At 38.0% G+C, this 26,475-nt stretch overlaps 1 protein-coding gene across 10 annotated transcripts in view; it reads left to right on the top strand.

Moving 5' to 3' along the window:
• The window catches only part of akap6 (A kinase (PRKA) anchor protein 6), a 224,321-nt gene that overhangs the window by 41,569 nt on the left and 156,277 nt on the right, over positions 1–26,475 (top strand). For 9 of the 10 annotated variants that reach the window (XM_081603033.1, XM_081603032.1, XM_081603036.1 and 6 more), the window contains 9 exons: positions 520–792; positions 2,104–2,275; positions 18,004–18,113; positions 18,223–18,364; positions 18,533–19,120; positions 21,661–21,969; positions 22,827–22,970; positions 23,057–23,197; positions 23,284–23,535. In XM_081603033.1, the coding sequence (XP_081459159.1) occupies positions 575–792; positions 2,104–2,275; positions 18,004–18,113; positions 18,223–18,364; positions 18,533–19,120; positions 21,661–21,969; positions 22,827–22,970; positions 23,057–23,197; positions 23,284–23,535 (2,076 nt within the window). In that variant the 5' untranslated portion in view covers positions 520–574. The remainder of the gene's footprint in view (positions 1–519; positions 793–2,103; positions 2,276–18,003; positions 18,114–18,222; positions 18,365–18,532; positions 19,121–21,660; positions 21,970–22,826; positions 22,971–23,056; positions 23,198–23,283; positions 23,536–26,475) is intronic. The other variant, XM_081603035.1, reaches the window with a different exon arrangement.

Below are 26,475 nucleotides of genomic sequence, written 5' to 3' on the forward strand. Positions count from 1 at the left end.
ATAAATTATTCAGTCATGAGCAAACAGACACTGGGGGTGTGTGAGCAGTGCCATGCAGTGCCAGCTTATGTTTGCAACAAAAACAAAGCTGCGGAGAAAAATATAAGACAGAAAATGAGGCATAGACAGACTTTATTTTTGTCATAGAGATCAAAAATAAATTTGAGGTTCTTTATTACTGAAGGCTAATTTAATGTCGTTATCAGATAAAGTGGTTTACTAAGCAGGATGATTTTCAGACATTCACCTCCAAAGATGACAACTTCTGTTGTGCCTGAATCTAAATGCAGAAAAAATCAAGACATCCAGGTTTTTATGTAGTCAAGACTTTCTAACTGTTGGGATTTATGGATGAATACAGCTGAGTATCATCGGCATAACAGTGGAAATTAGCTTCTGTCTTGGTCTTGGCCTGTGTTCTGTTTCTCATTTATATGTTCTTTTCTGTTCAGTCTTTGTTCTTTACTTGTTGTCTTCATTTTCATTTACCTCTAAACTTTGTCTTTTGTTTCTCTGCAGTTCCTGTCCCTGAAGCCAGTCCAATAACATTTGGAATCCTACTTTCTCTACCATCATGAGTATTGCAACTCTCTCACCTGTGAGTCCTGAGCCTCCATCCTCAAAGCTCATGTTCATCAGAGACGTCGAGCCCTCCCTGCACCCTGCCAACGCCCCTGTGTGTCCAGATGTGGCTCATCAGTCTCTGAATGGAACCTCTTCCCTTGGCCCTGAGAGCAACCAGTCCAACCTCACCGGTGAAGAGTCTACTACTGATCCAGTGTTCTCCCAGAGGTATGAAATCCCCCACAATGATGCGATATCTGCTTAAACTTGCAGTGTAGGTCCTTTTCCCTCTCCTGGACGAGGGTGCAACATTGAAAATGTTTTGTGATGGTTGTTTTTGCAGTGACCACTAGACTTCTATTTTTTATGGGGGATCAAAAAGTTAGGTGACTTGACTTGACCATAGAAACCTATTTCTAGTTAATGACTGGTTCAGATGGCTGGCCAGATGTAGGAAGAGTTCTGCTGGTTCCAAACTTCTTCCTTTCACAAATAATGGAGGCCACTGAGCCCATCACCTCAACGGTTTACAAAGTTTTCTGGATTTTTCTCCAGATTTGTATAATTTTGGTCTCTGAGATTTGCAGACAGTTCCTTTGATTTCATGCTTGGTGTCTGACCTCTGACCTGCACTGTCAACTGTGGGACCTGATATAAACAGGTGTGTCCATTTCAAATCAAGTCCAATTAACTGAATTGACGACATGTGGACTCCATGTGAACTTTAGAAGCATCTCAAGGATGACCAGTAGAAAGAGCTCAGTGTTGAGGTTTACAGGTAAAGCATTAAGCAAAGACTGTGTGTATTCTTATGTATTTTTTTTTTTTGCTTTCTATTTTTAATACTTTCAATACATTTTCAAAAAGACCTCAAAAACATTTTTCTCAGGTGTGTAGAATTTTGAGGAAAGGTTTCTGACTTGGATGGAATTCAGCTTATGAAAAGTAGAAAATTAAACACCACCAACATACAAAATATTTTTCTTTATAAAGTGTACTGTATTCTTGTTTAAATTTAAGCTAACAGGAAAACTAGATTTTCCTCAATAGATGTGCAGGTATGAAGTGACATACATTTGCTAACTTGACAAAAAGGAGGGGAGATGCTGCAGTATGTCTATTCTAAGCAAAGTTTAAGATTTAACTATATTCAGCAAGAAGTAAAAAATTAAATTGTGTAGCTACTATCAGAATGAAAGAAAAAAAACACACCAAGGTTTGGAGTTATTTTAAAACACTTTTAGGATTTTTGGGGTATTGTTGTTTTTTTCACAAATTTGAGTTTTGAATTGTGACTTCCAACACCCAAACACATGTTATTGTTCAGATATTGATGTTATTATAACTTTATCAGAACTATTTGCCAAGAAAGCTAAATTTAGGTAAGGTAAGGTAATTTTATTTATATAGCACATTTTCAGCAACAAGGCAATTCAAAGTGCTTAAATTTACAATTAGTACTGAGAAGGCTTATATGATAATTCTGGGTGTAGATTCTCATTCTTTATTGTATTTATTTCTCATGTGTTCTGCTTTAAGGACAAAGAAACCTCCTCCTCTCCACACTGGAGCCGACTGGAAGGTCGTCCTCCATCTGCCAGAGATTGAGAAGTGGCTAAGAGCAACCAGTGACCGAGTTGCTCAACTCACACACTCTGTTGGACAAGACAGTGACAACAGACATGTAGATGTCCACCTAGTACAACTTAAGGTAGGCAAAAGTGTGCTCTTCCTGTTACTATAACAACTCTTGCATGAGTGGGCAGCCATTTTCTCTGAATTGTTTGTTGCGGGTTGCCCCGTTCAGCTGACGCTGTATGCATTCTTCCACCACAACTGATAAAAAGGTTTACCTCAACGTTTGACCATGGAATTATTGACTTGCACCTCACCATCTCACCAACTACTAGGTCTCAGCTCAAATTAAAAGTGATAGTTAAGATGTTGTTCAAAGAGTTTGTAAGTCCCACCTTCACTCACCCAGTGGCATAAACCCAGAGGCCAATCAACAAACGCTCCTTCCCTCTTCTGGATAAGTGACTGAACAATATTTCACAGCTGTGAAGTCATTGACAATATCATTTTAAAATATAAAAAAATACTGGATGCTCTTCCTTGTCACTAGGCTTCTGGTGATGAGGTCCAATTTAAAGAACTTCAGAGGACAAAGCAACAAGTATGGGAAACCAGTTTCTCTAGTCATTTATTCATTTATCCTCTGATTCATTTAGACAGAATCTTCTTCATATGCAATAAATGGGATATCTGTTAGCATAAGGGAGGAGAGATCTTTCTATTTTCTCAGACAACTCTTGCTGCAGCTCTGACCTTCCCTGTTATTGCATGTGGAATTCTATACGAACATCTAAAAATCTAAATCCCTACTGGTGGAACCTCTCCATAAGTCTATTAGAAGAACCAGTGAAATATTGTTCTGTTCTGGGGACAACTGTGGAACCTCCGGAGATGATAATGCAAAGAAGGATTCTTCATAAAACCAAGAACATTATGGACAACCCTGACCATCCTCTTCATGAAACTGTGTTGGGAAAACAGAATGTCTTCAGTCTGAGGCTTCTTCAAATTCTCTGTATCACAGACTGCTGTCAGAGATATTTCCTGCTAACATCCATCACTATCTACAAAAACTTTGAAGATTCTAGAATTAATAAGAGTTACAACAACATTTGATTTCCTTTTGGGATCAATAAAGTATTTCTCAGATGTTAGCCACCTGGCTGGGATCACATCTTCTGTCATGGACACATTAAGTTCTTAATGTAGTTTTATTCAGAGAAATACCCCCTCATATTAAATAAAGGAAGACATGGCTAGTGCAAGAAGTATTTCAGCTGAATACATAAGTTCTAAAATATAAGGATTTAGTAAACCCATAAGAATGACAGACTCTGCTCACACACTTCCATCTGAGTGATCTGTGAAGAGGGCTGCGCTTGGGAGGACATGCATGCCTCAGGGGCACCGCCAGAAATCTTGGACCCCTGACAAAAAATTTGTTTGGGCCCCCTGTGCAGCTGCTGTTGCAATTTATTGAGTCTATTTGACCCATAAAAAGCGTCACAATTTTAAAGGCTTGCAGCCGCCTTGCTTTGTGGTCCAATACTGATACTAGCACAATATTTACTGCTTATGAATTTAACATCCAACAGTCCACATCCAGGTGCAAGTAGGTTGCTTAAATTTTTTTCTATTAGTTTTACTGAAATGTTTCTCCCCATGAGCAACAGTCAAAAGCAACATGCAACCACACATAAAGCAATCCAGACTTCTCAAAAATGCTATGTAGTTGCATTTTATTCAAGCTGCAGTACATAACTTTAATAAAAAATATGTTTTCTCCATAATTGTTAAAGCTGTCACCATGTTGTAGCAGTTTGTCATGAGACAGATAATCTGTGAAAACAGTCAATCTCCTCCATCTCCTTCCTGAATTACTATTACTGGTTAAAGTAATGCACCATTCTGACCAAAACAACCAATCAGAACTAGTATGACGCGCTTGGCACTGTCAAGAAACAACTTATCATTACAAGAAACCGTTTATCTGCCATCATTGGTAGCTATGCTAACTAAACTGAGCATTCACAGTTTAAATCTGCACAGCTCTGTGATATGCTAGCTGCAGCACGGCACAAATTAAAGGGGAGGAAGGATGAGCAGCACCACATGAGATTGTGATTGACAGCACTAAAACTCTCCTGCCACTGACTGGTTGTTTCTAGCACTGCATTTTTTACAGATTATCTCTCATACCATACTGTCACAACATAATGACAGTTTTAAAAAATATGTGAAAAAAATATATATAAAAAAGTTACAGTCCAGGGGGGTTCAGGGCAAAAACGGATGTGTGTTTTTTGGTCTGGGAGGGGTAACATTACATTTTTACTGCTAAAAACAATATTTGAAAATATAATATGATTAATTTTGTATTTGACAGGATCCTGATTTTTAAAATTTTATTTCTATGAACAAAATGCAAATAATTAAATAGTAGAAGGCTCCCTGCTGGTCAGGGCCCCTAGAATTGTCATCACTTTTCACCCCTTAACCGCGCCCCTGGCATGCCTACATCTGGATCTTGCAGTATGAATGTTTATGTTTAAGAACCAACGTTTATTTTAAGAAATTAGAGTGAGGCTAAATTAACTTAGCTCAATTATTAAGAACAAGCAATACAATATGTTTTTGACCAACCAGTTCATAATTCAATGCAGAGGGAAAAACAAAGCATTATTTTATTAGAGAAATGTTTTAAAACACTATGTTGATTGTCATTGTTGTATTAAGTAGCTGTCAGAGAGACTGAATAGAATGATCAACCACCAAGATGGCAGCTTACAATGAGCAAATATCCACAGTTTGGCAGGCATGATAATGTCACATCCAGAATCAGTGGTTCAGCTGATGATAATGAAAGTTAATACCGGCTGTGCTGTTGGGATGGCATTACATTTTGTTGATGGCACTTATAAAAATGTAATGTTTGTTACTGTTTTTTTCAGTTGACTGTATGGTGTCTTTTATGATTCAGCACATTTGTTTATTTATGATGTAAAGTACTTTGAACTGCTTTGTTGCTTAAATATGTTGTACAAATAAACTTGAGTGATTTGGCAGATGCCAAGTCTTACTAGAAAATGAAATTAGCATTTTCATAAAGCTGGTCAGCAGAGGGAAGTAGAGAGAGCTCTGAGACTTCCTGGTAGATGAATCATGCTGCATTTGTTGAGAGAGGAGTGGAATGGGATGAAACGCCACAGCTTCTGATCAGAACCGGCTTTGGATTCTGGGAGTCTCATTCTATAAATTTCTTTAAATACAAATTAAATGATAACACTTTATTTGAAGAGGTGTGCAAAAGACTGACATGACACTGTCATAAACATGACATAACACCTGTCATGAACATGAAGAGTCTTTATGAATGTTTATGACAGTTGTCATGAAGTGTCATTCGGTAAATAATGACACTTTTAATGCAAAGTTGATCTAAAAGTTGCATTGAAAGTCCATTAAAAATGCCAATTTTGCATAAAATTATCATTACTTACAAAATCATGCAAAGTTGGCACTTTTAATAAATTTATTTTATATAATTATAATACAAAATACATAATTATTTTGTATAATTGTATATTTTTTATATTCTGCGAATAAATTGAATTCTTGTAAAATTTTAAACATTTGTTGAAAATTGGGTTGATACGAATAATAAGAAATGAATAAAATTGTTCTAATTAGAGAAAATCTAAAATAATTTAGGCTTCCCCCAATTCTTGTTTTTAATATCTTTGAAGTTGTGTTATTGTTTAACCGTGGAAAAAGAACAATTCATATAATCAAAAGTCTAGAAATTATTACATTAGTGGAGATGTTGGGTGGATGTGAACTTCATGTGCTGATGCTCAGTGCAGTTCAGGGAAGTGACAAACCCAAACTTTTGCATAATGCGTGTGTCACAGAGCATGAAACAACAGCTTACTGTTTGGGTTCTGAGGTCATTGTGTGTGTGTGTGTGTGTGTGTGTGTGTGTGTGTGTGTGTGTGTGTGTGTGTGTGTGTGTACGTGTACTAAAGTGTTTTGTGTAATTTTTCACCAGTCTTAAAAGCTTTATTTGTGGAACTTTTCTGCCTCTACAGTTAATAAAGACAGCAATAGAGAGATGAAACATGTTGTGCCTTCTAGTATAGAGAATGCCTTAAACTGAGTAAATTAGTAAACAAAAACAAAACACCGTATACATTAAAAAAAAAAAAAAATGTGTTAGTAATATATTGAGATGGTATGCAGATTTTTACTGCATAAATTGCTCATGTAAAATTTAATGACTTAGCTTTGAAACGGTCTACATTCTGCCTGATTTGATGTTTGCTTAGCCTTAGGCTCATTCTCTGGTTGACCGCTCCACCTAGTGGTATTATTTCTGTATTACAACAAGTTGGAGAACAGCACTGGCATCCCCCCTCCTGTGGAGATGCTGATGGGATAAAAAGCAAGTCATATGTAATCGGTCTCATCGCTTTTAAATTTTCCAAAGAAAACTGTTCTGTTGAGTGGACTCAAATGCTTCACCTAAATCTAGAAAACTTCCTAAAACATATTTATTATTTATTGCAGAATTCATTGTCTAAAACTGCTGAATCACAGGAATTTCTCTGTATTAGTGTTTTCAAAATATATAGTGATGTTTCCACAAAATATAGAGCACAAAGTGGTATAAACAATGAATTACAGAATTATACATGATTCAAAACAAAAGTGTGATGTGAAAAAGTATTCAGTTCCCTTTACTGAGTGCAACCAATTGCCTTCAGAAGTTGCCTGATAATTGATAATTACTAAAGAGAGTCCACCTGTGTGTAATCGGATCTCAGAACAAATCCAGCTACTCTGTGATGCCTCAGAGGTTCACAGGATATTGGAGAGCAAACAGTATCATAAAGTCCAAGGAACACAACAGAGAAGCTTAAAGCAAGCTTTGGCCATAAAAATATTTCTCAAGCTGTGAACATCTCTCTGTTGAATCTTTCATTTGGAAATGGAAACAGTCTGGCACAAATGTAAACCTACCAAGACAAGGCCATACACTTAAACTTCCAGCTGAACAAGGAGAGCTCTGATCAGAGATGCAGCCAAGAGGCCCATGGTGACTCTGGACCAGATGCAGAAATTCACACCTCAGGTGGGGGAATCTGTCCACAGGATAACTATCAGTCATCACTGCACATTGTTTCTTCACCATTAGAACATTTAGCAGTGCATACATGAGGATGATTGATGGTGGTAAGCTCCTCCCCCGGCTCTGATTGGGTGTTTTTCACCCAATCAGAGGGGTACATTTCTGGGGGTGCATTTCTGCAGACGGCAGTAGTAGATCAGATAATCTGTCTCTTACTCTACACTATCATGACATGGTGACAGTTTTAACAAATAGCATATATATATATATATATATATATATATATATATATATATATATATATATATATATATATATAACATTTTTATAAATGCTACATACTGCATTATACTATCATAATAGGAATATGATGTGACTCAAAAGTCTTGTTGTGAATTGCATGACCTTTCAGAATTTTATATTTTGAACAAATAACAGTTCTTTTGGTCACTTTCCTGACCCCTTTTCATTTTTCTTTATGTATGATTTTGATGATGCATAGGATATCACTGGATTGTATATTCTTAAAACAATATCTAATCATCTAATCTGACCAGTTTAGGTAAATACTTATAAAAGCAAAGTGTAAATAAAAAGTGAAATCTGAAATCCCTTTATTCTACCCACCTGTTGTAGTTTTTCCTTAACACAACTGGTTTTGGGAGAAATTTGGGGCAACTTGGCATATTGTCTCAATTTACATACATCAGTTCTATAATGCATAGCTTACGAACCCAGTGAAGTCAATATCTGACTGGATACAAACTAATCAAGAGTGTTAGACTTGGACAACAAAAAACGTCATTTCTGGACTAGATGACTCACTGAGAAAACACCATCATCATCCTACCCTGACCAGACTATAGCTGCTAGACTAGATATGAAACTTTTCTAAAATGTTTTGCTTGATGATTTCTGTAAAACTAAATGGCTGATGTGTTAAGTTTGAAATCCCAGCTTAAGCTTTTATTTTAGCTTGTGAAACAGGCCCCATTTGTTTTCATTGTTCCTACTGTAAAACATTTAGCTTACCTATATCTATGAATTCCACAAACAGCTTACGTCTGGTTTCTGGCTAGGACTCGGTCTCCCCTCTTGATGGGTGACATCCTGGCTGTAGGGGTTTGGAGCTTCTCCAGGTGAGGAGGTTTGTGGTTGAGCAAACTCACTGAGTGAGCTGGCGATGGGAACAGACATCTTCAGACGGCTGTTTGAAATCACATTCATGCCCCTGGTGATCTCTCTCCTCCTTCATAATGTCCTTCCTACCCTTTTGTGGCTTTTGTTTCTTTCTTATCCTCTCCATCATTTTCAATCTCTCTCTTCCCACCTCTCTCCATATCTCTGTCATTTTTATAATGCGTTTGCCTGCAGGGCATTTTTCTATAACCCGACCTTGCCATGGAGAGACTGTAGGATATGATTATACTGATGCAGCTGCTGTCTCTGTGTCTGGGTGTGTTTCTAAGTAATGGTATGCGCTCCTCTGAACTATTCTTGGTGTCATACAGCAGGTGGAGTCCAACAGCTGAACAGAGCTGCTCTACAAGGGAGAGGCTGCTATGTGTTCTAAACAATTTCATGGGATTCTGTGAAATAGTAAGACTTAAAAAGCTATAACTACAAAACATTTTCAATAGAGCATTGGACTGTAGTCCTCACCAAAGATATTCCTTAGTCCTGGTAGCACCCCATTCACACTCACTGCCACCCCTCATTTTGTCCTGGCCTGTGTCATTTCTTCAGTGAAACCAGTGAGTAAAACATTAACTAATATTTCTAATGAGGTTTCACCATTTTTCACACATTGAAGCCAAGCTTTTAAACACTTGCTTCCCATTCATTTGTGGAAGATGTCTTTGGTGTAAACAAAATCCATGGTTTTCTACTCAACACCATGCATCTACTGACATGAACCTTTAACATGAACATTTGTAAAAATTGTAAACAAACTGGTCATATTATCACTATAATGACCATATTATTGTTAAAAAGGTGAAAATTAATCTGTCATTGAATCAAACAGCATAAGTATGACTATCAAAATCCCTATAACACAAAGTAGTTGTACAAAAAAATGTACAACTGCTCTTTATTAAATTATAGACAAAAGACCAGTAAATGAATTGAATGTCAGCTGAAGATGTTCACAAACATCAAGTTAGATCCATCCATCCATCCATTTTCTAACACCCTTGTCCCTTAGTGGGGTCGGGAGGGTTGCTGGTGCCCATCTCCAGCTAACGTTCTGGGCGAGAGGCGGGGTCACCCTGGACAGGTCACCAGTCTGTTGCAGGGCAACACAGAGACAGACAGGACAAACAACCACACACACACACACACACACACACACACACACACACACACACACACACACACACACACACACACACACACCTAGGAAAAATTTAGAGTCCAATTTACCTGACAGTCATGTTTTTGGACTGTGGGAGGAATCCAGAGTACCTGGAGAGAACCCACACATGCACAGGGAGAACATGCAAACTCCATGCAGAAAGACCCCAGCCCAGGAATCGAATCCAGAACCTTCTTGCTGCAAGGCAACAGCTCTACCAACTGCGCCACTGTGCAGCCCTATCAAGTTGGATGTTGGAATAAATAAAAATGTAAAATAAATAAATCATTAATTACTCTTAATTAATAGTTTGTATTGAATGCTTACGACAACATTTTAATGTCATCTTTTACATAGTTTATATTAAATGCATGTCATAAATAATTCTAGTATACCCACTAGTGCCTACATGTATATAAAAAAGGAACTTTTCTGGCAGTCGTGGTCTTTGGTCTAGTATATTGCTTCTTTTTTTAAAACAAAGCATTGCAATACATTGAGTACACACTCAATGTGTGTGTGTGAGGAGTGGGTTAGACTCATCCTAAAATAAACCATCCAACTGACTCCTCTTCTTGACACCAACACCCTAATGGAGGAACTAGGTCACAAACACTTCCAGCCCCCTACACACACCTCACACACTCTACTGGTGTGTTATTTCCTCTATAGTAGCAGCAGAGTTTTTGATGCTCTTTTCTTCTCTTTTGAAAAAGGATTTTGATTTTTTTTTTCACTTTTACGGTATTACGAGTGATCTGAAAATATCAAAGGGTGATAAAAGGTAAGAAATGGAATATTCTTAAAACTGGATTGAAAAATCACTTTTACCTAATGGCCTGGAGTGGGATAGAAATTTGCAGGGATTTGGTTGTATGGTTGGATGAGAGGTTTATGAATGCTGTATTGGTTTTTGCTATCTTGAAATGTTCATAATGTGTTTGTAAAAAAAGCAAACAAAAAAAACTCCAACTAAAATAAAAAATAAAATTGTAAACTCACATGGCGAGGAGTATAAACACTAGCAATGAAGCTGGGAAACCATCACCTAACCAAAACAAAGAATAACTAAACACATGAAGTAAATAAACAAAATCTAACTAAAATAATTAAGAGCAGACTGATTAAAGCAGAACCAAGTCTGATCTAACAGAAGATCTAAGGTAAGAGATAACAAACGATCAAAACTATAGTGCAAACCCTGAAAAACTCAAAAAATAACCTCAGATCCTAACAAAAAAATGCTCTTTATGACTGAAAACTTCGGTTTTAGTTAAACCACAAAACATTATTTGTCCCTTAGTGCACTTGTAAACTGTTTATTCCTTTCAGAATGTTTTTGGAGGAATGGCTTTGTAGTCCATGACAGAACCAGACTGGTTTCTTTGTGCATAACTAACAACACACTCAGACCAGCTTCAACAAATATTTTTATAAAAACAATTGTTTTGATTTGTAGTTTAATAGACACTTTTCTTAACTAGTTCATATGGTTATACATATATTTTTCTTCCTATTTAATCTGGAAGTCGTACACAAAGATGAACTAAACATCAATAAATTCTGTTCTTGCTTTGGTTTTGCATGTTGGCCTAAACGCAGCAGTGTGTTTAAGGCCAAAGTCGATCCTGGAGGGCCGGCATCCTGCATGTTTTAATTCTCTCCCTAGTGGTTGTAACAACCTTCTCAGCAGGTCAATGTTCTTCTTAGGCCTCTAATGAGCCATCATTTGATGCAGGTGTGTTGAACCAGGGAGAAAACTAAAACATGGAGGATGCCTGGCTTCAAGGAATGACTTTGGGCACCACTGGCTTAAAATATTGCTTTAAAAGGCATCCAGAGATGCCACCATTAAAATTGTATCAGAATCTTACAAAACATAACTGTCATTATTTTAAAAGCATAGCAGTTTTAGCTATTTAGAAGCTGCTATACTTCTAAATTTGAAGAAATGGTATCTTACTCATTATTTTTGCATTAATAGAAATGATCTGTTAATCATAAGTGACCCTTAATGCCTTAGGAAATTCACTTTTTATTAAAGAGGATGATTCACAAAGGATCATCACAAAACATGATTTTAATATTTGTTTACATAATAAAATGTTTCAGACTTACTTTGATCCAAATCTCTGTCAGTCTAGAAAAAGGATTGGAATCCTTGTGCTGGTAGGTGGGCAGCTTTTGATGAGGAAAAAGAAAAGATTGTATTTTCTGGTATATCCATGGACACAGTCAAAATCCTTGAACACAAAAGGAAACTGTCACAGAAAAGCAGGACTTGAACCTAACAGACTGTGCCAATATGAAAAAGCAGAAAAATCATGTGCAACTTAAAAATGTTCTTATTGATTCTGCACTGAGCCTATCAGGAAAGGACTTTCCGTACATTTGTGTGTAAGGATTCAGGTTTAGGACTTGAAGAAATGAGATATAGTCCTCATCTGGTACTTCATCTTATTCATTTCAATGAAATTAGATTCATTGAAATGAATTGTAGGGTTGCTGTGGATACAACCTTATAATACATTTTAGAGTTTTCAGTGTTATCATTCAAGCTGTCCCTTTGAAGAAATAACTGTAACGAGTCTTTGTATCACAACAGCGGGTCTTGGTTGTCTTTGAAGCTGTTTAATTTGAATACTCCAGGGAAGGAGGGAACACATGGTTTTTGATCTCCAAGGTGAAATACATTGCGTTGATGGGCTGTAGTGGAGGAGTTGAAGGTTATTAGATCGAATGGGTATGGATGAGACCAAGCTGTCATGAGCAGTTTGAACATGGCCAGTAAGAAGCCCTTGATGTTCGTGGTGATGAAGCTGAGGAACGATTGGACCTGAAGGAAAAGTCTACTTGTTTTAGATTGATTTTGGGCAATTAGAAATGCTGCTGGATGTATGAGCTTTTGATTGACAGTTCATATCTTGAATGCACGTGACTGGAGAGTAAAAAATGTGTGTGTGTATCTGTTTTTCTTCTCACTCCATTAAGTGTGTATTGCGACTTTGTGTTTGATCATGTTGGCTCTCTCTTTTTAATGTACCATGATGATCCACACATAGCAGGTCTGAGATAGGAGGCATGCAAAACTGCAGCACTGTAACATGTCGACGAAAAGACAGACATTCATCTTGTACTTATGATGAGAAGAGAAGAAACAACTGCATACGTACCAAAAAAAGTTTTGATCTGCACTACTTTGTAATGTCTCAGTCTGAACATAAAAGTACAATCCCAAAGAAGGGACAAACAGAGGAGCAGAATCTCAGATTGCCTTTTTGTTTTTCTAAGCCAACTTGTTGTTTACAGGATTTGTTCTTAATTCAGTCAACAAAAAGTTTTTTCTTTTTTCTTTTTTTACATGGTTCTCACTTTATTTGGTTATTGGTTTTCATGAACCTGCTTTCAGTTGCCAATGAAAGTGGTATTTTCTATTAACCTAGAAAAGAGTTTGCAGAGTTGATGGCATCAGTTGAACAGTTCCAGTTCTCAGTATTTTTGGGAGGAAGAAGAGATGAACAAACAATAATAATAATGTGGTAGGTGAAACGGAGAAGCTGAAACTATTTTAGAAAATTTAAGCTTCACGATAAGGTTTAAGAGACGATTAGAACCAGAACAAAGTGCTGCAACACCCGTTTACCCTAAAGACTTGAAATATACAGCAAGATTAGATCATCGACACGTTGATTTTCCCTGTAGCTCTGTATGTGCATGCTTTAAATGATGATGTAAATGTATTTACACAAAGATCTTCTAAGTATTGAATGACCTCAGATTGACGATAGACTTTATTGATGATTTGTGTTGATTCAGTTTGACAGGCTTTCTGTTGAATGCTCTGTGTGTGTGTGTCCTTATCAGTATTGGCAAGTTTGTGTAAATTATTCAAACATCTGAAATACCCCACTGACATTTTCACCAGTTTTAGACTGACGTGATAAAGCTTTGATGTCGAAACTGAGTGTGTGTGTCCTCTGCCAACCAGAGTCTCTAATAAATTTGAATGTCTGATATGTTCTAATGGTGCATGAGAGAGTATTCCATGCAACCTTACTGAGATTTTGTCTTAATGGTATGTATGTATCATTTCCTGGACATGCTTTCTTTTCCTTGCTACCACTTAAATCCTCCTTATTGTGCTTTATACCTATAATTTCTATTTACTGTGAGAATCGCATTTTATTTATTTTAATTATGAAATCTCTACAAGGTCAAGAAACAGTGTTTCATTGTAAGCAAACAATTACTAGCTGTCCTGTGGTAAAATGTTACATTGGACTAAAACTTAGACTGAATTCTTCCCTTACATATTTCCAGTTCTTTTCTTTTGACTCCATTCTATGCATCAGACCATTCAATAGGCAATCAGGTGGGTAAGGGGGGCAGCGAGGGGTTCAAGGTGAGTGGGTTGTTTTAAGGAGTGAAACCACAATAACCTCCTGTCAAGGTTCAGTTCTGTTCCATGTTTTCTCTGTAGATAACAGCTCTCACTGCAGTTCATTGGAGCTCCAAGCCTTAGAAATGGCTTTGTAACCCTTTGATAAATGTCTGACCTGGTTTCTTGCCTGTTCTTGAATTTCTTTAGGTAAGGTCATGATTTTAACATACTTCATGTTACTAGACAGGTTCTATTGATGTGATCTCTTGATTCTACAGGTGAAGCTCATAATAATGTTCTCAGGTAAAAGTTAAAAGTACTCTTAAGAGTATATATTACTCATGTAAATGTAACTGAGTAAATTTAACCAGTTGCTACCCACCTCTGAACATATGTAGCAACAACTTTATTATTCTTGTGAACAAGCTTAAAGTGATATATAGACATGGATTAACCACTCATCATTTAGCTAGTATGATGAGCATTTCTCAACTTGCACAATGAGAAGCTTTTGCCTTTTGCTGGCTTATGCGCTTGGCACATGGGAGGCATCATTACTCGCTTTCCATTCCTTTCCTATGGAGCTTTTCCCATGAGCTGACAATCACTTGCCCTCAAGGCAAACCGCCCGGCAAAATTCATGCATGTGAAGTTTCAAGAGTGTAAGCATGTGAGTTAGGGACCCGCATGAATTTAAATATAGCCCATTTGCAGTTCAGTATTTCTTCGGCTCTACTTGGTCAATAAGTAATATTGATTGTAAGAAGGTCAAAGGAAGAGGGGAGACAGGACTTTTATTGATGACCAATCTACTTTTTTTCTCTCTCCTTTTTTAGATCCTTTTGTATCAGTTTTAAATGTCATTTACTTAGAGCTTAGAAAAACATCATGACATTTTGCTAAATTATAAATTAAACCACATTTGCAGCAGGTTTCTGTCCATAAATAAATTCATGATGAGGTGAAAGTGGAAACGATTAGAGCTGAAATGTACCAGGACCTTCAAATACAACATTAATTATAACTCATTTGCTCTCTGACCTCTGCAAATGCTGGTAAAGGGAATGAATGTCCAAAGGCTGGACCACACACTGCTCAACTTTCCTCACCAAAGCTAAATCTGTCAAACATGTCTGTCAGCCAATGTCTAAAATCTGAATATAGAGAAACATACTATGGAATGCAAGTTTAATGTGAATTCAGTTCTAAATCTCAGTACTGAAGTAATATAAGAACCAGGGAACAGTCCATGTAACTATCTCATTTACCCCTACATTAAGTCTAGGCCTTGAGGGCTGGTGTTCCTGGTTCAACACACTTGAATCAAATAGCCGAATCCTTCTCAGTATGCAGTCCAGTTCTCCAGTTTCCTGCTAATGCCCTCATTTTTTGCCTTAGGTGTGTTGAAGCAGGGACATCTAAAAACTGCAGCACACCAGCTCTCAAATACATGGCTTCCCTTCTGTAGTGCATAGTGTAGTGTACAGTAATGTGCACCGGACAGTTCTCAGTAGGTCAGAGTGTTAGACAACGTAGCATGAGACGGGCTGGCAGAGTATCTGACCTACATTCTGACTGGCTAGGTGCCTGTTATAATTCAGGAAGCGGCAGAACAAAAGGTGTTATCTTGTTCAGGGAGGTCACCATGGAGCAACATGCAACAGCAGCCAAAGATAGAAGCAGATGATCAACCAGGGGTTCAGTGCCAGGTCACCTGCTTTCTCAAAGGCGGCACAATAGAAAATGGGCCAGTTTTAGAACTGGACACAGCAAAGTTTGAGTGGAACAAAATTTATGTTTTTTTTATTTTTATTTTTATTTACAAATAGAAATGTTTCTTACTTCCATTCTGTTATGTTTTCAGATACTGTAGTAATTATTGCAAAGAAGAGCATTTCAATATGTTTATATGGTAAACAGAAGTAAAAAAGAGAGGCAGCAGGAGGAGAGGGATTGGTGAGAGTACTTTGAATCTGGCTATGGCTGATGTCAGCAGAGAGCAGTATGGTGATGGTGCAGTGTTTCCTTGTTTAATTTCCAGAGAGAATAGAGGAGGTCAGGCAGGCAGGGGATGTGATCCATGGACGCAGTCTGGACGTTGAGAGGATCTTTGTCCTGGTGGAGGTTGCCATGTTTGGGAGCCATTCACAAGGCAGAGGTTTCCCCAGGATCTGCAGCACAGGTGGAAAAAAACAAAAACATAAAAATACAAGCCACTAGTGAGCCTGATTACGACTTAGTGTGTGTAAAAACTGGGGAGATGTGGGAGCTGCACTCTAAACAGGATTAGTGGTTTACTGAGCTCAGTTCAGCTGCAGGTCAGGACTTTCAGTATCACAAAGACAGCTTACTTTTTACCTAGGTCTGTTTCCATGGTAATTCATTCTTGTTCCCTAACTGGTACAGGAGCAGATTGGTTTTTGCTGTTAAAGATCAAGAAAAAATAACAAATAAAGCTAATACTTAATGTGTAAATAGACTCCTTTTCTCTGCCATTCTGAGTTAGGCTGTTACATAACAGGAAAATCTTGGAATAATATTTAGGCTCTATGGTCATGTGCTATTAAAGCAGCTTATTCTGCACCATCAAAATCCAAGTTACACTCGTTTTAAACTGTGGCCACAAAGACAATCTGCTGGTATGATATTTCAACTATGCATTTCTGGTTACCGTTGCTGTGTGTTGTGCACTTTCACAAATCTCCAGAAGTTTCCACTAATGCAAAATAGCATCATTAGAATTGTTGAACAGTTGCTAGGAAAAGAAGTTGAGGGACGAAACTTTGGAAGAGCATCATTAAGAAGGGGCTTCAGAAGAGGAGCACACGTTAAAAGTAGAATTTATAAAATATTGATTAGAAAAGAAATGTGGACAATTCCATCATTAGGGATCATTTGGAGACAAAACCAAATGACAAATTCACACAGCTTTACTTGGAACTTGCACAATGCATGCTTATAGTATTTAATCTTAGAATGCAATGTTCAGGGATTAACATTGCATTCTGAGATACAGCCAGTGGAGCAATGGTGACGACGGTGGTAGGAGTTTAAAAATGTACATAATTATTCTGTCTTCCTTCTGTCCTTGGGCAACACACTTCACCCACCTTGTGCTCAGAGGGCTGATGGGACCGGTGCATGGCAGCCACAGCCCCAGGGCAGCCATTTACACATTTGATCAGTGTGTAAATGTGTGTGTGAATGGGAATGACTGGTTTCATTGTAAAGCATCTTTGAGGGTCCAGAAAACTGCTATTAAGTATGATGACCCATTACAAGTTTCCATCATAAGCGACAAAGTCAAAGATCTTCTGAATTTCCTTTCTACATTCATAGAAAGGAAACCGCCCCCATAAGTGGGGGCGGTGATATCAAATATATTTGAGCTTACAGAAAATGCTAAATCCTGTGATGACCCTGTTATTGGTTGAGTAAGTGTTTCAAATTTGAATGACATGCCACGCCTTAGTCTTCTAATAAGAAATGATGTCTGGGTCTTTATTACATTTTTAATTTCTGCAACTGGCAGGTTAAAAAACAGTCATTGTCTTTGTAGCACTTCCTCTTCTTATACCTCCTGACCTTCCTGACTGTTGGGTCACAAGTTCTCATTCATACCTCGATGAATACCTTCTCCCTCAATTCAGTGTGGAAAGAAACTTTTTGTCTTATCCATTCATAATGTAGGAAACAGAAGGGAATTGTACATCATCACTTGGATGATGTACAAAAGCAGTTGCACCTTATTTCTGATTTGATAAATGTACCAAAGCGACAGAAAAACTGTAGTGTTCTTGATGTCGGCACTTCATGTGGATCCAGTCCCACATGAAACTGACTCATTGTTAAAAGTGGATGTGTGGAGTCAAACGTCCCTCCCGCCTCTTCTGCTTTTTCAGTGGCACACACACAGTTGGTGGCATGTGTAAGGGCTGATGAGTGTATATTTGCTTTGTGACATTCTGCTCACTTTTGAATGTATGTTTATGACTTTAGGACATCTGTGAGGACATTTCTGACCATGTGGAGCAGATTCATGCTTTACTGGAGACGGAGTTCTCCCTGAAGCTGCTGTCCTACTCTGTAAACATCATTGTAGACATTAGGTGAGTTTTTACAAGGAAATGATTGTAGCAAGGTATAAATTCTGCGGAGTATATTAATATTTAAGTAAGCTTAATCAAAAACACTGTTCTTGTTTTTGTGTTTTTGCAGGACAGTGCAGCTACTGTGGCACCAGCTCAGAGTCTCAGTTCTGGTTCTGAAAGAGCGTCTTCTGCAGGGTTTACAGGACCCTAACGGAAATTATACCCGGCAGACTGACATCCTGCAGGCATTCAGCCAGGACCAGTACCAGGTTGGTTTCAGATGAAGTTAAATGTCCATCTACACTTGGAATTGAAATGTAGTTGAAGGAAGGATTTCTTGAACCTATCAGATATGTCTTAAAACATTGTGGTAGTTTCTTTCACTTGGCTTGGTTACTGACAGTCTGGAACTTGAATATTGAATTATTTGTATTCAGGTCCGTCTGGATGCTCTCACAGAGGTGGACGACTGTGGTCAGCTGACGATCCGCTGCAGCCAGGACTACTTCTCCCTGGACTGTGGCATCACTGCCTTTGAGCTGAGCGACTACAGTCCCAGTGACCATCCTGAGGACCGGGGGACAGAGTCCACAGTGGAGGACACCTCCCAGGATATCATTCACACCGCAAACTCAAATCTTGAACTGCACAAGAGTTTACCTCAGCCCTCTCTGCCCAGTGACATAGACAACCACAGCCATTCTACACCTCAATCACCCACAAATCAAAGTGACATGCCCAAATACAGTGAAAGCTCCAAACGTCCACTGCAGGCTGTAAGTCACAGCACTGAATCTTCCCCCACTCAGCCATCCCTTCCGAAGAGAGCTGCCTTATTCTCAAACAAAGGAACCAAATCAAAAGGCAGTTTTAGGAAGACCAGGCAGCAGTCTGAGCTGCAGCATATGGCTGAGCTGAGTCAGAGCACCCCTTCTCTTGTAGATCCTCCAGACAGATCCAAGTTCTGGCTAGAACTGAACTCTGTTGATCTGAGAAACCTTCCACAATCCAGCGAGAGTCTTCAGGTTTGAGCTAATTTCTATACCTTTGTGATTTTGTTCTTATTTTATTAGCATTTTGTTTAACATGGAAATTTGACTTTTAAGCCAGGATTAACAACAAAATCAGAGTAAATCAGATTTATTTAACAATTCACAAGCTGCAGGGTTGTGAATTGTTGGATCGTTGTGTGTGTGTGTGTGTGTGTGTGTGTGTGTGTGTGTGTGTGTGTGTGTGTGTGTGTGTGTGTGTGTGTGGGGAGGGGTGGGGAAGGCTATCTGTCTCAAGGACTGTTAAAAGTATTGAGCTACTGTACCAACTTACATAATATCAAAGAAAAAACACTACTCCTACATGGTGCTAAATCAGTTGTTTTACTTTGGGACAATAAAAAATAATTACAAATCTGGTACAAAATTTGCATTAACAATTAATTGTTAATTGTTCAGAGGAAAAAAAACTTATGGTTCAATGTTGAAGGGGAAAAAATAAGTAGTCATGAACAGAGAAAAATCACAGAAAATATACTAAAGATTCTATGGTTTTATGACAAACTAATTTGTTAAGGCTTCACAAATTCACAAATTGAAACAACAACCAACCTCTATCAGTTACAGGTTCCAACATTTTTATTCAGTTTGTATGATGCAGCCTCATCACTTACATTTTTAAAATAGATTGAAATCTTAACTGCCTATAGTCACTGAGGTAATGTTCCTTTTGTAAAAAATAAATGTTTGAATTCTCTTTGCTAAATGGGAAAACACATTATTGTACTAAAAAATCTCTTTATCAAACCTACTTTCAATTGATGGAAGGGTGGGGGAGACTATAATTTTAATGTTCATTTGTACTTTTAATGTGGAGGTAACGACTGCCACCTGTATCTGATGCTCCTTTAACAGATACACTGCACCATAAATGAATTTGAATTTGATTCATTATGCTAACCAACCCATGGCTCTAGGTCAGTCATTGTTGGTTGAGGTTGTGATCGTTCGGTGTGGTGGATAAGGGTCTCATGTGCTCCAACATCACCATTCGTCATCCCTCATTGCGGCATGACGCTCACAGCTGAATGGGATATCCCTACTTGTGATTTCTCAGTAATAGACAACTCAAATGGGATTCATTTTTGCAGGTTTATGACGCCAGTATTTTATGATAGTGGCACATAGAATGACAGGAAACAGTCCTACCTTATCGTTTCTCTATCTCCAAACACGTCAAGTTGGGGTGACACCCAGAAGCTTGACTATGATCTCATCCTATCAAAAGCTGATAGCTCCCAAGTTGTCTCTGAATTTTTTTCTAGCTGTTGACTTGCAAACTTAACACAGGACTGCACAGACGTGCTCTGCTGCTTCTCAGTGGCGTCTGTTACCGGTGGTGTTATTGTTGAATGTGATCTCAGCTGCTTTTAGATTATCCACATGCTTCTCTTCTTTTGATCATCATTTTTACCCCATTGCATCCATCTTGCATGGAGCTCCTGATCAGTCACTGCCTGTTTTACATTTAGACTATGTGATGATAATCTCAATCACTCTCGCCAAGCTTGTTGCTGACTGTCGCAGCCCATTCCAACCGTGTCCAGACCAACTATCTTGTCCCTGACGTCTTTGGGCAGCTCTTTGGTTTTACTCATGATGGTGAAAAGTTTGGAATGGAGAGATGGAAAGGATAGATGTGCTTTGCATGCATAATTCATCTGTGACTGACACTTGGCCACATAACCAATCCAATGTATTGTAATGGCTCAAATATTTATTTTACTGAATGTGATTCAAATCAGTAAAAATGTTTTCTTCCGATGATGTTTTGGTCCCCAACAGGGCTTGGTTGAATATTGCGTTTATAATCAAAGCTGTACTAATCAACACATGGATTTAAATTATTTCCTTGCATTAATCAGTTTTACACATTTTAAGCCTCTACTGACCTTTTAACAGTTTCATTAATTATTTTAAAAATAACTCAGCATCTTTGTAGGGTAGTTACTGCACTTTTTGCCAGGGGTTGTATTTGGGCAGGAATCAAGCAAAATCATAATCATATATGGGTGGTTTGTGTTCTTGAAGCATTTGATTGATCACATTTAAAATTAAGCCTTTTATGAATGACCAAGAAAAGAAAAAAATGTCCTAATAGCTGGAAAGTTTTGTTCTGACATAATTCTATTTTTATTATTATTATTATCAAACCCAGGCTTCCTGTCATGGTGGACAGATTATAGTTCTTTGGACATTTCAAAATAGAGAACAAATACACGTATTCCCCAAGCACATAAAATAGAAACTTTTTATTTTTCTACTATTAAATTTTGGTCAACTTTCTAACTTTGATGGGTAACATCATATTTTATTTTCAATTTGAAAATAGAAACCACTTACAATGAATCAAGTCCATTGCAGGTGGTTTCTAGATGGTAAAAGGCTTAACAGACGTTTCTCTTCCCAGCTGCACTTTGGAAAATTTCTTTTTGAAAACGATTGACTATTGTTTCCACTTTTTTAAAGTATGTTAAGCAAAAGTTGTCATCTCTAACTAAAGATTTTGATTACAGAGAACAATTGAGCACAACCTCAAAAACCACCATGTGAGCTCAACACATAGAAAACCTGAAAGAAGTTCTGTCACCAATGGCAGCCTGCCCGTCTGCCGCCTGATGTCTCTGGATGAAATATCCACCCAAGCAGAAAGGAGGCAGAAAAGGACATATGCAGTCAGTATGGGTGACTCGGACTCCTCCCTGCCCTCCCCCATTTCAGAGCAGCTTCTGTCCTCAGACCTGGAGGCATCTGGAGAGGAATCTGATGCTCAGCGGGGTGGAAGCAGGAATGCAGGGTGGACAGTGAACCAGCAGGGGCACAAGGTGACTATTTCTTTGCAGGAGCCAGGATTTTGCAGATGCTATTCAGTTTTTACTTTCATGGTGCTTATAAAACTATTTATAGTTTTTACTTGTGGAGTTTTTTTTCCAAAGCAGCCTTAAAACGATACATTTCTTTAATGTACCTTTTGACACCATTTCATGTTCAAGTAGATTTTTCTCTTTTCAATCAATAATATTGTTTGACAAACACTCATACTAATACTTCTTAATTAATAAATGTAACAGATTTGTTTTTGTTTGCATCATCTGTTCTTCATATGAGCATTCTTTTCTTAAATGACTTGAAATGGCATTTTTTCCTTGCATGTTCAAAACCAAAAAAATAAGTGCTGAATAGTTCTGTAAATATTTTCTGAAAAATGCATAAAGAAAAAAAGGTTGTTGATGTTGAAATAAACACATTGAGATTATCATGTTCATTACTAAGTACTTGATTATAAGTCCTTTTGGTAACACTTTATTTGACGGGGTGTGCATACATTTTTTTTAAAGCAAATTTGCAATAAAAGTGCATCGAAAGCATGCACTTTTATTGTAACTTTGCATTCAGTGAATAATGACACTTAAAGCAAAGTTGAATTAAAACGTGTATTGAAAGTCCATTAAAATGGTCAACTTTGCATTAAAAGTGTCATTACGTATTTACCGAATGATACTTCATGACAACAGTCATAAACATTCATGAAAACTTCATCTTCATGACAGGTTTTATGTCAGTCTTATGTACACCCTGTCAAATAAAGTCTTACCGTACTTTTTCTTTGTTGACTGGTCCTTAGAGTGAATTACTGTACATGTGAAGGACAGTGAAATGCTGATGCTGCTTTCTTGTGCAGAAGGGATCCCAGTTTCCATCAGAAAGGATTCAGTCCAGAGAGCACTGGTATGGATCAGACGAGTTCCTGGCTCTCCCTGCTCAGCTCCATGAAACTGAGATGCTGGCTGTGAAACTAGAAAGTCTGATACAGTCCAGCACCCTGGTCAGTACAGAACTGCGGCTCATTGACCATAACTATACACAATGTGTTGAAATTGGTTTCTGATGTTTTTTTGAACCTGTTCACAGCAGAACCAGAGAGGTCTGCAGGATGTGGATGACTGGGAACTGTCAGAGCTTAACATGGACTGGGACGCTGGAGAAAGTGGAGTCAACACGAGAAACATAGTGGGGAGCGGGGATTACAGTCCATCTCCCCTGCTGTCACTGGTATGACAGCATATTTTGTGTTAAGAAGTATCAAAAAGCAAATCATTTCCTGGTGAAGTGACATGTACTTGTGGACTCTTCATCAGCATCCTCATAGACAAACCTCAGTGAGCTGCTTCAGCTCCTCCTCCAGTGATGTTGCTCCATCATTGGAAGACAGCATAGAATCAGGGCCCTTGAGTGACCTGCTGTCAGGAGAGGAGCAGAGCAGGAGGTATGTGGATGGCTCCCCCCAGCTGACAGCGCCCCTGGTGGATGGGCGTGGATGTGCTTCTCTGATGAAAAAACTGCTGGAGGACATCCAGGATCACAACGAAGGCATCTGGGTAAAGATGGAGGTAATTTTTTACACACAGTTTGCTCCTATATTTTGCATTGGTCTATCTTTCTTCTGGTTCTGTTTCCATCTCGGTATTTCTGTACTGTATGACCAGGTTTGATAGTCAGCACTAGCTTCTGTTTTCCCTGATCTATGTGAACACAACACATCAAAATATTTTCACACTTCACATGTTCAAATGCAGTAGGACAAGTTGACCTGAATTCCCTCAACATTTGACTGATGGAATGAAAACCTGGTATTAGATCTTCCTGTGAACCTGTTAATTCATTAAGCTTCTTCTAAAAGGTCACATTTGATTGGCAGGCAGATTACTGATGAGGCTTCCTAGTGAACTAATCAGTCATATCTGTCATTTGGAGTGTGGTAAAATTCCAATAACTGGGGATTCATACTTCTCATACCTGAACTTTTAAATACAACTACAAAGAGAGGGTGTTCACGTTTATGTTCCCCACCTTTCACTGCTGTAAGATTAAATTTTTAACCTCTCTAGAACAGTTTAGTTAGCAGAGATGATGTCTGCTCAACTCTACTGTCTGTCAGGCATTAATAGAATGTAGCAAATCTACCCTCTTTTTGTTAGTTGGGTGAGATGCTCACTGATAAAACTAGAAAACTGTTCTGGGATATTCATGGTTGACTCAGTTTAGCCAACTTCATTTAAGACATTTAACTTGATATCTAATAAATGTCAAACATCTTACTCATCAAGGTGAAAATTATTCACACCCATAGGAAATTTAGTTTTAGTATTATTTTTCGTTTAGCCAAGATGATTGTAGCTGAAATGAAATAAGAGGGTAGCTCTCAAAACTGTGAAAAAGGTAAGAGCATAAACTATAAAAATTAAAAATCACCTTTTATAATTAGGTTATATTAAAAAATGTAGCTTGAAGCAGAGGTCATGCTGTACTTTTTTGTTGTCTGTCATTTTAACTGACAGAAGCAGAATAATTCCATCATATTCTATTTTGGCCCGTCGATTTTTAAATGCTGTCTGCGTAGGCTATTCAGCTGCGTTTAATTTTTATGCAGTTTAATCAATCAAATTTTTTTTGTATAGCACGTTTCAGCAACAAGACATTTCAAAGCACAAAAACATCAAGTCATGAAACATAGAATCAAGAATCTGTTAAATTTAATTAATATTCGCATTTAAGAGAATCTAGATCGCATCTAATGTTTTCTCCGTAGTGTCAAAAAAAAAACATTGACTGTTGCAACAAAAACAACATACGAACAGTGAAATTAAATGATTTCACTTAAATTGTGAACAACTCACCTGCTCTGGTCTGAACACAGCAGCACAACTTCCTGCTGGTTTGCATCTGGAGCTGAAATCTGTGCTAGTTTAGATCGGGCCTTAAATTCCAACCTGACTGAGTTTGTGTCTGATCCAACCCGACTGATTGACGTTAATAGAGGCACAAGGCAGAATTAAACCTTACATATTTTAATTAAGATTTTACTGTTTTTGTTTTTAGACCACCATTTCAGGAAATGGCGTTACTTCCCCCCTTTTTGGCTTCTGTTTAACATCTTCCATATTGTCGCTTGTTGTAAGTTTGAGTCAGGTGTGAATCATCTGGGATGTGTGACTGATAGGATCCTGCTCCGCTCTAGCTACTGCTAGGGTGAATGAGGGTGGAGTTGCGTCATATTTTGGTTTAGTTTTCTCTCTCTCTCTCTCTCTCTCTCTCTCTCTTTCTCTTTTTCTCTCTCTTGCACTGCATGCTGGGAGTTGGTGGAAGAGCATAAGATTGAGAATTATATCTTTTTTTTATTTCCAATGTTTTTTTCTGTATATTATCCTTATTGTGTTTTGTGGAGTTACATTAATTGATTACATTTCTGTGTGTGACAACCAAAATTTTGCCTTTTGGTGCAAAATGCTGGGAATGGATTTTACCAAAGTTACGAGGCAGATCATACCCAGTGGAGCAGTTTGGTGGTGGGAGAAGTTGTAGGTTGTAGCATTAAATCTTCTGCTTGGTTGAACAGCGCTCTGGTCATTTTTGTTGACAGTGTGGAGAAGGCAAACAAAGGGCATTGGTGTGAATGATGTCTTTGTCTGTTTCCCTGTTGAGTATTCCTGCTAAAACAACAAAACAAAAAAAACCACGATTGCAAGTATACCTCCGTTCATCAGGGAGGAATTGTTGATGAGAGAACTGTAGCGGGAAAATTGTTTTCCCCGTCAGAAGAATGCCATTGGGTTGGAGTTAAATCACGTTGTTTCACGCTGAAGAAAGGTCCATATGATTCTAAATTTTAAAAGAAAAACGTCTTAACTTGGTGTTTAATGTGTGAGTTTATGGGTTTGATTAGGCTATTAACGTAATTTTGTGCACTTTTGTTTCGAAGTGTCTGTAAAAATGAAAAAAATCTGATTGTATTATTGGTTCTCAAACCGAAAACGAAGAAAGAGATATAGAAATGGAATATTCAGGAAAGGGTCCAGAATCAGAAAGCAATATGGATGAGGAGGAGGAAGGTGAAGATGAAGGTTGGACTGAAGATGGTTTGGCCAGTTCAACCTGTAATTTTCTTCTTCAGTCAGTAGAGGAAAGGTTAGCATGTGCAAAACTTTAAACAATTTCTGAAAGCTACAAAGAACATACAACATGTAAGAGTAGAGGATTTTTTTTCCTGACAAGAAACTTTTTCAAGAGGTCCAAGAAGCACACAGCAACTGTTTAAATGAGATATAGAGAGAATGGAGGCCAGAAATTATTTTGGGTCATTTAAGCCAGACCAGTGGGGGAGATGCCATTCTTTTTTTCAAATTGTTTTTACTGGAATAATATCAGGGCTGCACAGTGGCGCAGTTGGTAGAGCTGTTGCCTTGCAGCAAGAAGGTTCTGGGTTCGATACCCGGCCCCGGTCTTTCTACATGGAATTTGCATTAAATTATCATAATTTACACAATCATGCA

Source organism: Poecilia reticulata, chromosome 22, assembly GCF_904066995.2.
Source record: "Poecilia reticulata chromosome 22, P_reticulata-male-v2, whole genome shotgun sequence".
Taxonomy (NCBI): Eukaryota; Metazoa; Chordata; class Actinopteri; order Cyprinodontiformes; family Poeciliidae; genus Poecilia; species Poecilia reticulata.